The sequence below is a fragment of the Neophocaena asiaeorientalis genome, unplaced genomic scaffold (assembly GCF_003031525.2).
Source record: "Neophocaena asiaeorientalis asiaeorientalis breed wild unplaced genomic scaffold, Neophocaena_asiaeorientalis_V1.1 scaffold59, whole genome shotgun sequence".
Taxonomy (NCBI): domain Eukaryota; kingdom Metazoa; phylum Chordata; class Mammalia; order Artiodactyla; family Phocoenidae; genus Neophocaena; species Neophocaena asiaeorientalis.
Window position 1 is genome coordinate 950,809 of NW_020174268.1, and position 13,381 is coordinate 964,189.

General features: G+C 40.4%; 1 protein-coding gene and 1 pseudogene across 1 annotated transcript in view; one reads left to right on the forward strand and one right to left on the reverse strand.

The window, feature by feature from the left end:
• Positions 1-3,957: 3,957 nt before the first annotated feature.
• Positions 3,958-4,524, reverse strand: LOC112406629 (dihydrofolate reductase pseudogene; annotated as a pseudogene).
• Positions 4,525-6,763: 2,239 nt separating this feature from the next.
• Positions 6,764-13,381, forward strand: part of DNAJC15 (DnaJ heat shock protein family (Hsp40) member C15) — a 63,189-nt gene continuing 56,571 nt past the window's right edge. The window contains exon 1 of the mRNA XM_024755474.1: positions 6,764-6,906. Within this exon, the coding sequence (XP_024611242.1) occupies positions 6,802-6,906 (105 nt within the window). The 5' untranslated portion in view covers positions 6,764-6,801. The remainder of the gene's footprint in view (positions 6,907-13,381) is intronic.

Genomic DNA, 13,381 nt, shown 5'->3' on the forward strand with positions numbered 1-13,381 from the left:
CAGTAAGTCCCTTACATAAAAAGGAGTTCCCTTCCGAGAGCGCGCCGTAAGTCCCACGAAATTAGCCTAGGTACCCAACTAACACAACCCACTATATAGTACTGTACTGTAATAGGTTTATAATACTTTTCACACAAATCATACATAAAAAACAAACACAAAAAATAAAGAAAACATTTTTAATCTTAGAGTACACTACCTTGAAAGTACAGCAGTCCAGTACAACAGCTGGCATACAGGGGCTGGCATCGAGTGAACAGGCAAGAAGAGTTACTGACTGGCGGAGGGAGAGGTGGTGTGAGATGGCGGAGCTGAATGATCTTCAGCAACAGGAGATGGAGGGCAAGCTGCAATTTCACTCACTGACGTTGATGGCACAGGTCTGGTTCCTTGCTGGATTCAATTCCACCCTTCTGAAAAAAAACGACCCAGTGATGTCTGGGAAGTCGCTCTTTTATTCTCGTCGTAGATGACATGGTAGCACTGGATTGCGTTCTGAATGGCTGCTGCAACCTTTGTGTACCGTTCTATGTTCGGGTCCTGTGCCTCAAAACCAGTGCCTCCTCAAATAAAGAAAATCCCCTTGCCATTTCCTGTGTCATGAATCTCTTCGGTTCTTCAGTTACTTCTTCCTCTTGTCTCTCTTCGTCCTTTCTCTGGCCCTCCAATCTCATCAGGTCTTCATTAGTAAGCCCCTCGTGTTGCACAGCAAGGAGTTCAATGAAGTCGTCCTCTTGCAGATCTAGCTACGGCTTGTCGCTGAGGGTCACTAAGTGGCTGAAGACCTCTTTGGATTCTTCATCCACCGTCTCAAATCCACAAAAATCATGAACAAATTACGGGCAAAGGTTCTTCCAAACCGCATTCATGGTGACGGCCGTAACCTCACGCCAAGCAACGTCAATGATTGTATAGCCTTGTAGATGTTATAGTCCTTCCAAAATTGTCACAAGGTTGTTCCTGATTCGTCACTTGCCTTTACTGCCTGACGAAAAGTGTAACGTAAATAATATTTCTTGGAAGTCGCTGTAACTCCCTGGTCCATAGGTTGGGTGAGTGACATGGTATTCGGTGGAAGATACACTACTTTGACGTTGGGATGAAAGTCGTCCATGTATGGGGAGTGGCCCGGAGCACTGTCGAGCAGCAAAAGAATGTTGAATGGGATGTCTGTCTCCAAGCAATATTTCTCTACCTCCGGGATAAAGTGGTGGAAAAACCCGTCCTGGAAAATGGCTTGGGTAACCCAGGCTTTGGGGTTACTCTTCCACACAACAGGAAAAGAGCCCTTGGCTATGTTTTAAGGGCTCTTGGGTTCTCTGAATGATAAACTAAGGGACACTTCAGTTTCATACCACCGGAAGCATTTCCACCAAACAACAGAGTTAGCCTATCCTTTGCTGCCTTATAGCCTGACATCAACTTTTCCTCCTTACTGATGTAACCTTGGTCTGGCATCCTCTTCCAGTACAGTCCTGTCTCATCCACATTAAAAACCTGCTCGGGTCAATACGCGCCTTCATCAATAATTTCTCAAAGCAATTCAGGAAATTCCCCGGCAGCTACGGAATCTGCATTCACTGCCTTGCCACTTACTTTTACATTGTGAAGCTTGGCTCCAGCCCTGAACTGATGAAACCAGCCATGGCTGACATTAAAAGACGTGCCCTCTGATTCTTTGCTTTCCCTTGAATCAGCATTAAGCTGAGCGGGACTCGATGTTGATGCTGATCTTGCATCCACACACTGAGAAGTTTCTCCATCTCTCTTTTTTTTTCCCCCACATGAACATTTATTAAACATTTTTGAGTATTACACACAATTTGTTTCCTTTACTTAGCAATTTTTGGTATTTTTCTGTCAGTACTTCATTCTTTTGAACTGCTGCAGATGTTACATTTTAGAGACATATTGGTTAGTTATTTCTTATTAATCAACATTTGGGCTGTTTCCAAATTTGAAAAAAAAAGTTGCAGCAAATACTCTTGGGTCCATTTCTTTGTACAGGATTAATTTCTAGAAGTGGAAGTTCTGTGTCCAAACCCAGAAGATTTTGAATTTTAATTCATGTTGCTAACTTACACTCTAAAAAGGTTGTACCAATTTATAAGGCAGAAAATGCTATTTTTTTTTTTTTTTGGATACTTAATCTAAATCTTTGCTAACGTGATGGGTAAAACATGTTTTAATTTTTTAATTCTGTGAAGTTTAGTTTCTAACTTACTAACTTTGGTTTCTAGCAATATTCTCAATTTATTACCTCTGAATTTTTAATTTTAGCCATTACACTTGATAATAGAGTATTCTTTTTTGTAAAGAGCAGCCAATTCTTGTTCTATCATTGTAACATCCCATGCAATCTCACTGAAGATCAGAAACAAAGTTTTTTAAGGTCTCAGACCTCCTTTAACCACCGAAATGGTAGTCTCGTACCTGCCTTTTTACTATCCCTGTGGAATATCCCGGAGTTTCGCCCCCCCTTTATTTATTTATTTATATCTTTATTGGAGTATAATTGCTTTACAATGGTGTGTTAGTTTCTGCTTTATAACAAAGTGAATCAGCTATACATATAGCCCCATATCTCCTCCCCTTTAGGTGGTCGCAAAGCACCGAGCTGATCTCCCTGTGCTATGCTGTTTCTTCCCACTAGCTATTTATTTTACATTTGGCAGTGTATATAAGTCCATGCCACTCTCTCACTTCATCCCAGCTTACCCTTCCCCCTCCCTGTGTCCTCAAGTCCCTTCTCTACAGCTGCGTCTTTATTCCTGTCCTGCCCCTAGGTTCTTCAGAACCATTTTTAAAATTTTGGATTCCATATATATGTGTTAGCATACGGTATTTGTTTTTCTTTTTCTGACTTACTTCACTCTGTATGACAGTCTCTAGGTCCATCCACCTCACTACAAATATCTCAATTTCGTTTCCTTTTGTAGCTGAGTAATATTCCATTGTATATATGTGCCACATCTTCTTTATCCATTCATCTGTTGATGGACACTTAGATTGCTTCCATGTCCTGGCTATTGTAAATAGAGCTGCAATGAACATTGTGGTACATGACTCTTTGAATTATGGTTTTCTCAGGGTATATGCCCAATAGTGGGATTGCTGGGTCTTATGGTAGCTCTATTTCTAGTTTTTTAAGGAACTTCCATACTGTTCTCCATAGTGGCTGTATCAATTTACATTCCCACCAACAGTGCAAGAGGGCTCCCTTTTCTCCACACCTCTCCAGCATTTATTGTTTGCAGAGTTTTTGATGATGGCCATTCTGACTGGTGTGAGGTAATACCTCATTGTATTTTGATTTGCATTTCTCTAATGATTAGTGATGTTGAGCATCCTTTCATGTGTTTGTTGGCAATCTGTATATCTTCTTTGGAGAAATGTCTCTTTAGGTCTTCTGCCCATTTTTGGATTGGGTTGTTTGTTTTTTTGATATTGAGCTGCATGAGCTGCTATATCCTGAAGTTTTCAACTTATTGACTCCTGGTCTGAGTGAACAGAATTTTTTTCAGAAGTGTGATATAAAGTAATTCACAGTCCCTTTTTGATCTAATTTTAATAATTGAATGCTAGCTCTTCTGTTTATAATCCATTTCTGACCTTTGGACCCATCTGCCTAGCTCCTAGCTCTATGGGCTCTGGTTGTTTCAACTCATGCTACCAGGGGAGTCTCCCACTTTGGGCTGTCTTGGTAGATATTCTGCCCTAGGCAGGTGCTGGTCACCTATTCTTGACTCCCGATGGGTATTCAGGCAGTTACAGCAAGAAGTGTTTCACAAATGGTATCTGATAGAGTCTAGTTAAGATTAATAGGGAATAGAAATACTTTGCTTAGAAATAATTATCCATGGATCTAAAATCAACAAAAGTCTCTATAACAAAAAATACATAATTTTTTGGGGGGGGTAGGAGGAGGCTTAAAATAGATCAGAAAACACTTTCACATTAATTGTTCTTTTCATATACTTCAAATTTGTACTTAATGCCTTTCTCCTCTTGGACATCAGAAAGAACACCTGGATATTCTGGGATAAGTTTACATATTTTCAAATCAATTTTTGGAAAAGATGTGTCACTTTCAAATTCCCGCATGATCCTTGTCACGAATAGTCTAAGATGGCCTGGCTTGTTCGTGGCTTCCTTATAAACAGAACTGCCCGCCACTATCCAAACCGTGTCCACTTTATTTGTTAATTCTGGTTGTTCAATAAGTTTTAAGGCATCATCCAGACTTTTGGCAAGAAAATGAGCTCCCTGTGGAGGTTCCTTGAGTTCTCTAATGAGAACTATATTAATTCTGTCCCTTAAAGGTCGATTCTTCTCTGGAATGAATGGCGAACCAGGTTTTTCTACCCATAATCACCAAATTCTGTTTACCTTCTACTGAAGAGGTTGTGGTCATTCTCTGGAAATATCTATATTCATTTCTGAGCAGGGGCCAGGGCAGGTCCCTGTTCTTGCCGATGCCCATGTTCTGCCCATGTACACAGCGACCATGCAGTTTAGTGGACGAACCACGACAGCGGCAGAAAACACTTCCGAGCTAGCGTGTCACACTGACGCGGGGATTACCCGCCAGCTTGGCGCGAAATTCCTCCATCACTTTTCCACGCTTCTTCTATATTATTGTTGACATCATCGGCATGGCAGACTTCACACATTCCATGATCTTGTTCTTGTTCTTTAGAATCGTGCCGGTGGTTGAACGATTCAGGTTATAAGAATGAACCACGTCCACCATCTTTTCGCCTCACTCCACTCTCTCAATTATTTTCACTTTTGTTTCCACTGTTATCCCTTTGTACTTCTTAGCAGTACCAGCTACAACATCGCTGTTTTTACGCTTGCTTCTGGACATCCTGCACTTAAAATAAAGGTACTGTACTACTGTGCTCTATACAGTACTGTACAGTAAAGTACATAAAAGCACAGCCACTTGTAGAGGATGCACACATGTGACAGTGTACTCCAGACACGTGAACTAACTTATGTGATTGGACATGCGAACGCACGTTCACATTTTGAAAGTTCATAACTTGAAGGTTTGTATGTAGGGGACTTACTGTATCTTATTTATTTACTTGGCATTGTAGACTCAGTGCCGAATAGAGTGTCTGATACCTAACAGATGCTTAACACATATTTATCGAATATATGAATGGATGAGTGAATGAATGACCTGTGGGTTCCAATCCAATTTATTTACTTAGTTCACCAACGTCCTCGATACTTGTGGAGCAGTCTAATGAAAGTTAATTTATGTAATAAGGCCATTTTTCTGAGGAGTCTTGGCATGTTTTTTTTTTTAACCCAATTCTACACGCCACCTTTTTCATTTCTGTCTGTTTGTTTCCAGCTAACATTTCCAGTCTTCCTCCTCTTTCATGTAAAAAAGTCTTACCCATTTGTTACTGACCACCTCAATGGCTCAGTCTCCGCCAACCCTCCTCTGATGACCCTGGTTAAAAATGGCCACTCCCTCCCAGAAACACCAATCAAATTGTGGAAGTAACTCTCTTCTTAAGTGTATTGTACAAATTACTTCCATATTCTTGTTTTTCCTTTTTTCATTTTATCCTTACAATTTCCCTGAGTCAGAATGTTGGAGAAATGTTACTCCCCTTCCACAGGTAAGGAGAGATATGAAGCAGTTAATGGGTATATTCAGGAACACAAGCCTAGAAAATGAAGGAACATACACCAGAACTCAGATCTCTTCTATCCTCCTAGTCCCTTCCTCTTTATACTGCTGTATGATGCATATAGTCTCATGCTCTGGAATACATTATAATCACTTCGTATTAGTTTTATCTTCCCTACTGGATTGTAAATTCCTCCAGGCCCTAACTTCTTGGGCTTGCTAATAATATTAACTAAATCAATAAATTAGTAGATCCTCAAAACTTTTAAATCAGGAATTAAAAAAAAAAAGAAAAGATTTGTAAGCTGCTTTTGCAATGGGTATAAAAGGCAAAAGAGCTGCCAAGTTGGTACAGGAGTTGGAAAGCACTACATTGGCTTCATTTGTTGGTTAATTTTTGCTCCAAAAGGCTTTACTTAAAAATTAATAATAATAAATCTGAAAAATAAAATAAAGAAAAAACGAATGACAAAGTGGGTCTTTCTATATCCAAGTCAGTACAAAACCATTTGTGGGGTGGAAGGTTACAAGTTTCTTCTTTGTAATTTCATCGTACATAGAGCCAGTCATATGGTGGGAAGGGGTGGAGTAAGCAGATTGCCACTTCTATTGCCCTCATGGATGGGAGAACCCTGGTATTATGAAGTATGATCAGTGGTTGGGCGGGGTGTGTGTGGGAAGGCAGGTTTAGAAAGGTCTGGTGTGGGTCTCAGGGAACGTCAGGGAACTTGGGCACTGCACTTAGACTCTCTGGGTCTCTCCTGGTGCGGCATCTGATGAGACCAACATCAGATCTAACATCAGACTGCAGGGCTTAAACCCAGGCTCTCAGGTCAGGATAGGGGAAGGAAGACGGGCCCCATCACGCTTTGCCCCAACGAGTCCCAACGTTGGCTTTAGGCCTGCAAATCTGAAACAAAGAAAAAACTCCTCCACACCCTAGGGGCCCCAGCTCGGATCTGACCTTTGGCTTGAGGGGACAAGTTGGTCTGAGCCTGGGTGAGAACGAGATCCCTTGGGGCCCCGCCCTCCACTAGCGCAGCGGGAGAGGCATAGGTAAAACCGCGAACGGACCCGTCCTAACTAGTTTGTCCCTGCGGCCGCCTCGTAGGCAGCGGGGCGTTCCGAGTGCCCCGCGCCGCAGAGTCATGGCTGCCCGTGGCGGCGTCGCCAGCGCCGGCGAGGGCCTGCGCTACGCTGAGGCCTCGCCGCCCCCGACCAAGCTGTCGGACGCCGACACTGACCAGAGACTGGTGAGTCTGCCGGCTCTCCTGCCGTTCTCCCGCTCCAAGCTGCCCGAGCTTACCCGCTAGCGCTCCCCCACCGCCCCCCCCGCACCCCAGTCCCTGTCTCACCTCTCTACACCCTTACCGCCGAACCGGGGTCGTCCCTGTGTTCATCCACTATCTTTGTACCACCCCTCATTTATTCAGAGTTGATGCTCCTAGGTGCCCGGCGTTGACGAGTAGGCGTGTTCGGAGAATCTCTGGTCCCTCAAGGAGCTTTCATTCTTGTCGGGAAGACAGACCAGGGAACAGGCAATTGCAGATGCAGTGTGATAAGTGCTGTAGGGTGGGTGTTCCCACCATGTAGGAGGAGACCGCAGTCCAGTCTTTCGGGGCTAGGGGGTGAGGCCAGGGGAGGCTTCTAGGAGAAAGCGCTGTAACCATCGTTGTAAAACTAAAGTCTGAAGAATGAGTAGCGGCAGACTCGGTGAAGAGGAAAAAACGTTTCAGGCGCCAGTAGTGTCATCTACAGAGTCGTAGGCCAGGTAAACAGGGCCCAGTCAGACATAGTAAGGGGGTCTCTTCAGGCTGGAAACAATGCGAGCCGCATACGTGTTTTTAGATTTTCAGTAGCCATATTTAAGAAGTGAAAAAAATGGGTGGATTTAATTTTAACAATGCATTTTTATTTAATCCAGTATGTCCACAGTGATATTTTGACGTGAAATCAATATAAACATTATTTAAAAAAAAATAAATTTATTTATTTATTTTTGGCCGCGTTAGGTCTTTGTTGCTGCTCACAGGCTTTCTCTAGTTGCCGCCAACGGGGGCTACTCTTTGTTGTGGTGCGCGGGCTTCTCGTTGCAGAACACGGGCTTTAGGCGCGTGGGCTTCAGCAGTTGTGGCACGCAGGCTCAGTAGTTGTGGCTCACGGGCTTAGTTGCTCCTTGGCATGTGGGATCTTCCCCGACCAGGGCTCGAACCCGTGTCCCCTGCATTTTGATGAGCTCTAAGCAGAGGAGTGACCTGTTGGACAATTGTAAAGTTCTCTCAGGCTACGTGTGAGAAGAATGGATTAGTTGGAGAAAGTCTGTTTCATCCCTTTTCCACACCACCTTCCGTGTTGATCCAGCCAACAGTGATATGTCTTGCCCTTCGATGCACAGCACTTGTTGTACATACTGTTCGTTGACTAGTCATACACAGTCTTGTGACATCTTTTATTGTTGACCTGTCATTTTCTGGCAGGTTTTGTTTCCGAAGAGCAGACTGGGTGTTTACTTCAAGTAAGCACTCAATTTGTAGGCGCTCAGTTATGGTTACTTACCTGATAAACTTCTGGACCAGAGTTAGTGAGCTGGAAAGGTTTCAGAAAGCAATATGCTTTTGTTCAACAGACATTTCTTGAGCACTGCTGGATACCAGCCAGGTATCATCCTTGGAAGAAGTAAACGAACAAAACAGATAAAAAGTTTGAAGTAGCAAACTCTTTGAGTTCCTGCTATGTCTGATTCATTCCATACCACAGCCCTGTGAAGAAGGTCATTTTCAGTTGTCACTTAAACGAGGAGACTCAGAAAGTGGTAACTCATCCAGGATCATTCTAATAAGTGGTGGGCCTAAGGTTCTAAATCCTAACACTCTTTCCACTGTGATTTGCTGACTCCTTAGAAATAAGGTTTTCTTTTTTTTAATTATTTAACTTTTTTTTTTAAATTGAAGTATAGTTGATTTACAATGTTATGTTGGTTTCAGGTGTACAGCAGAGTGATTCGGATATATATATATGCAGGTTCTTTCTCCTTATAGGTTATTTCAAAATATTTCAAAATATTGAGGATAGATCCCAGAAATAAGGCTTTCTGAATAGAGTGTTCAGTCTGTGATGTAAACTGGATAAGATATTAGGTTAGGCAGAACTCACCTCTCTATGGAGAGTTGTAAAAATCTCAGTACTGGACTGATTTGCAAGGCAATTGGAGCCCTGTGGTATTTTGAAGATAGAAATAATATTGGTGATTTTTTTTACATCTGTAGGTACTTTTATTTGGAAAAGGGAGTGTATAGAATCCAAGCTATCAGTTAGGAGACATCTTTAGTAGTCTGGGCACCTGAAGGCTAAAGTGTAGGCCAGTGATTCTAAACCTGTCCAGCCCAGAGCCCCCTTTTTATAACAAATATTAAAGTTTCCTGTAATATCCTAAAGATTTATAGGCAATAAAAAATACCCATAAGCATAATTTAAAAAAATCAGTGTACTGCTCTAATTGAAGCATAAAGGTAAAATAAGTATTTTATTAGAAAATAACGTGTCTACTATTTAAATATGTAAGTACTCAGGCATGATTACATTAGAAGACACAATGAAGAACTGATCAGTTGCTGGCATATTGCACCAGTGCAAAGAAATCATTGTGAGTGGGATGGCTATAAATGCAGGCTGATTTCAGATGTATTACATTGGCAGTTCAAATACCATAAGAGCCATCGTCATCGACAAACTAATTTTTCCCAAGTTGTGAACAATTTTTGGTAAAATTTTGAATGAAACAAAGTGGAATCTTACCTCAATTTACATGATAGCTGCAATTCTGGAAAATTCAGTCTTCACTAAAATGGTGCAAAAATGATAATATTTTATATGTAGTGAAGTCCTAGACTAAGATGATCATAGATAAGCTTTTCACCTACTCAGTGTCCAGTAGAGTCTTTTAAAATCTTGAGGGATGCAGGCAGTTGTTTGTTGTTTTAGGACTTCTAGGATCCATAGTCCTCATCCACTAAATACCCTCCTTCCTACCCAGCTTATTGTGACAACCAAAAAATGTCCTTGCAAATTTTCAGAAGGTCCCTAAGGGTCTGTTCTGCTTCTGTAGGGAATCACTGGTCCAGGCAGTGACCAATGATGAGGTGGAACATAAGAGAGTTGATAATAATAACTTTGGGGAAACTTAGAAGTACTGAAAGTGATGGGAAGTTGACAAAGTGTAGGATAACAAAGAACAAATGACCTAAGTATGGGATATATTTGCTAATCTTATTGAAAATAGTAGACAATCAAATGTTTGTCAAGGAATTGAAGAAGACATTTTTCATACCATTTTTTAAAAAGATGCAATTTATTTTAAAGTTTTTGAAATATATATCTGCAGTTGTAGATGTTAAATAACTGTCTCATGTAAGCTTTCTTTTAGGGATTAAGAATTCAGGTTCATTAGCCTATTTGGGAGATTAAAAGCTAAAAATGTAGGAGGAAATACCTGCATAGTACTTTGAATAAAATACTATCTTACAATTAATTGTTTAATAATCACAAGTCATGACCAGACTTTGCTTCAGCAAAGCTGCTTCTCATGGACAAGTAGAAAAGAAACCTTAAAGTTAAGAGGAGAATATTAACAATTTTTAAAGCAGTTTGAACAAAATTCAGTTTGTATGACTTGGTAGCCTTTCAATTTTCAGTACTTTCCTGAAGAGTGTAACTCCTAGTATTATTAGGATGATGTAACATATAAGAAAATTAGCCACATATATGTTTCAGTGTAAGCAAACCTTATACATGAAAATCAAAACCTATCAGACATGTAAATTATCAAGTGCTTATTCATTACCAAAAAAAAGAGACCACTTTTATTTTTCAGTTGCAATTGGAATTTAAAATATTTACCTTGAAGCTTACCTTTGAAGAAATCACATGGATTATGTATTGTATATCCATATTTTTAACCTTGCCCTATTCTTTCCTCACTGTTCCTTTCACTGTAAAACAGTGTTCCTATCATTGTTATCATAAGAGGAGGCTAAAATGTAAGCTCCCTGAAGAGGGACTTTGCTGTCTGTGTATTTCCAACATTTATAAAGGTGCCTGTTATGTGGTAAGCACTTTAAAAAGAAATTGTTTAATGAGTACATGTTATTCTGGAGTGGGAAGGAATGAGAAGAATGGAGTTAATAAGAATTTTCAGTTGTCTACCAGTGAGTCCTACAAATAAAAATACAAAATTCAGCTTATCTAAAATGTAGCTTGTTATATCCCCTCCCTATGCATGGTGATTCTCACCTATCCACTACCTTGAATAATGCCATCAACACTCCACTTTCTCCCTTCTCACTGTTATTCTGTTGGTCTAGCCTCTCTCCTCTGACCTGTTGTATTAATAATAGCCTTTAAAAACAGGTCTCTTTGTTTCTGGTCCTTTAGCCTTTTTAACACTTCACACAGCCATCAGTTATTTTTCTATACTACACAGCTAATTATGGTACTATAATTTTTTAAATTAATTTACCAAGTTCCTTTTTATAAATTTACCAAGGTCCAAACTTCCCATGGTGATTATATAAATTGTATAAATATGCCATTGTGATATACAGGACTGTTCATGAACTAACCCCTAAATGACTGACTGCAGCCTCATTCTCCATCTCCTTCACTGTACTGTACCCTGTGCTATGACTTTACTTACTGTAGTTTTCTCTTCTGTCTAAAATTCGTTGCCTGGCAAACTGCTGTCCTTTTTTTTTCTTTTAATATATTTACTTTATTTATTTTTATTTTTGGCTGCATTGGGTCTCCGTTGCTGCGCACGGGCTTTTCTTTTAGCTGTGGCGAGTGGGAGCTACTCCTCCTTGCGGTGCGCGGGCCTCCCATTGGGTGGCCTCTCTCGCTGCAGAGCACGGGCTCTAGGCACGCGGGCCTCAGTACTTGTGGCACTCAGGCTCAGCAGTTGTGGCTCGCGGGCTTCAGAGCGCAAGCTCAGCAGCTGTGGCGCACGGGCCTAGCTGCCCTGCGGCATGTGGTATCCTCCCGGACCAGAGCTCGAACCTGTGTCCCCTGCACTGGCAGGCAGTGATTCCTAACCGCTGTGCCACCAGGGAAGCCCCTGCTGTTCATTTTTTAAGACTCAGGTTACTGATGTGAAGCCTTACCTGACTCGAGTTCCCTTTCCCTAGTAGAATAAAGTTGTTTTATCCTAAGTACTTCCTTAGAAAGTCATATACAGTTTTTTATTAAATTATTTCTTATACTATATCAAAATTATTTGTATATGTATAAGCACCTAGGTTGTTAAGTCTTAGGGCAAGAACTTATATGCTTGCTTCTGTGATTGGCATTGCAGTCGATACATGGTAGTTACTTGTTTATTAAATGAACAGCTATTAACTTTTATTACTACTGAGTGGCCTAATAAATAAACATGGATGTTTGGTTCAACATATTGATGCATGTATTCTTTTTCTGTTGGATTTCTCCTTTATGTTAGTTTCTAAGGGAGAAGAGTCTGTGTCTGTCTTGCTCACTACTCTGCCCAGAATTTAGCACAAAGCCTGTCATAGATGCTAAATAAGTATTTGTATACTTATAGATAAATGCTAAACAGATGTTTGTTGAGTGACTAGTCTCCATATTTCTCCATCACAGCTACCATTTTGATGCAGAATTTATTATTTTTTAAAAATTTTCCTCTGGTACAACTATTGTCTATCTTGAAAGTTAAATGTTGCAGTCTCAAGATAGAAGTTTTAGCGTTTTATAACAATTTCAGGCAGTTCATATTTATCTAGAAGGTTATTTACTGCTTTTGCTGTTTTGGAAGAATATAATGCCTTAGGGAATTTGTAAACAATTTTGATGCTTTTTTTTTTCCCCCCAGCAGTAGCAGCTATGATGGAGTGGGCTGTTTTCCCAGTTCTCAGAAATTCTTTGATTCAAGATGGTGGAACATTTAAAGTAATGTGTGTTTGTGTGTGTGTGTTTTTCTGGTGGATATTTGAAACTAGGTGATAGTAACAGATACCTGACTTGGCCCACTTGTTGATTTGTTGGCATTATTTAAATAGTGCTTCTTCTCCTTTTTGAAACATGTCTTTTAAACTAAAATTAGATATTCTTTACAGGCAAGGACCAAGTTTTAAGGATCCTTGTTCTCTCAGTTCTCAGCATGCTACCAGCCTTGGTTACTGCTCTATAAATCCACTGAATAATTAAATTAACAAAGGAATGAAACAACTAGATGGAAGAAAAACAGAGGATTAGAGGACATGTTTTACAGTATAATGAACTGATGGCCTTAAGGAATAAAAAAGACTAAGATAAATGATATTCTCTCTCTGATTTTTTTTTAATGGTAAAGAGAGGCATAAAATATAAGCATGTATCAAATATTAGGTGTAGTCAGAGTACACATGATGCTCTGACTTCTGACGTGCTTTTCCAAATTTTGGTAACTTTATTGCTTGGTGCCTCTGATAACACAGGCAGTCTCCAACTCTGTTTTTAAAGTTTGTCGATTCAATTCAGTATAATAGATTTTTTTTTAACACCAAATACATAGAAGCTATATACGAGGTGTGTGTGGGGAGGAGATGAGTGAGCCAGGATTGCCACCCTCAAGGACAGAGGGCAGCAAACTTCTTTTGTAAAGGGCTGAATAGTATTTTAGGTTTGCAGACCTTATGGCTTCTGTCACACTTCCAAACTCTGCTGTTGTAAAGCAGAAGC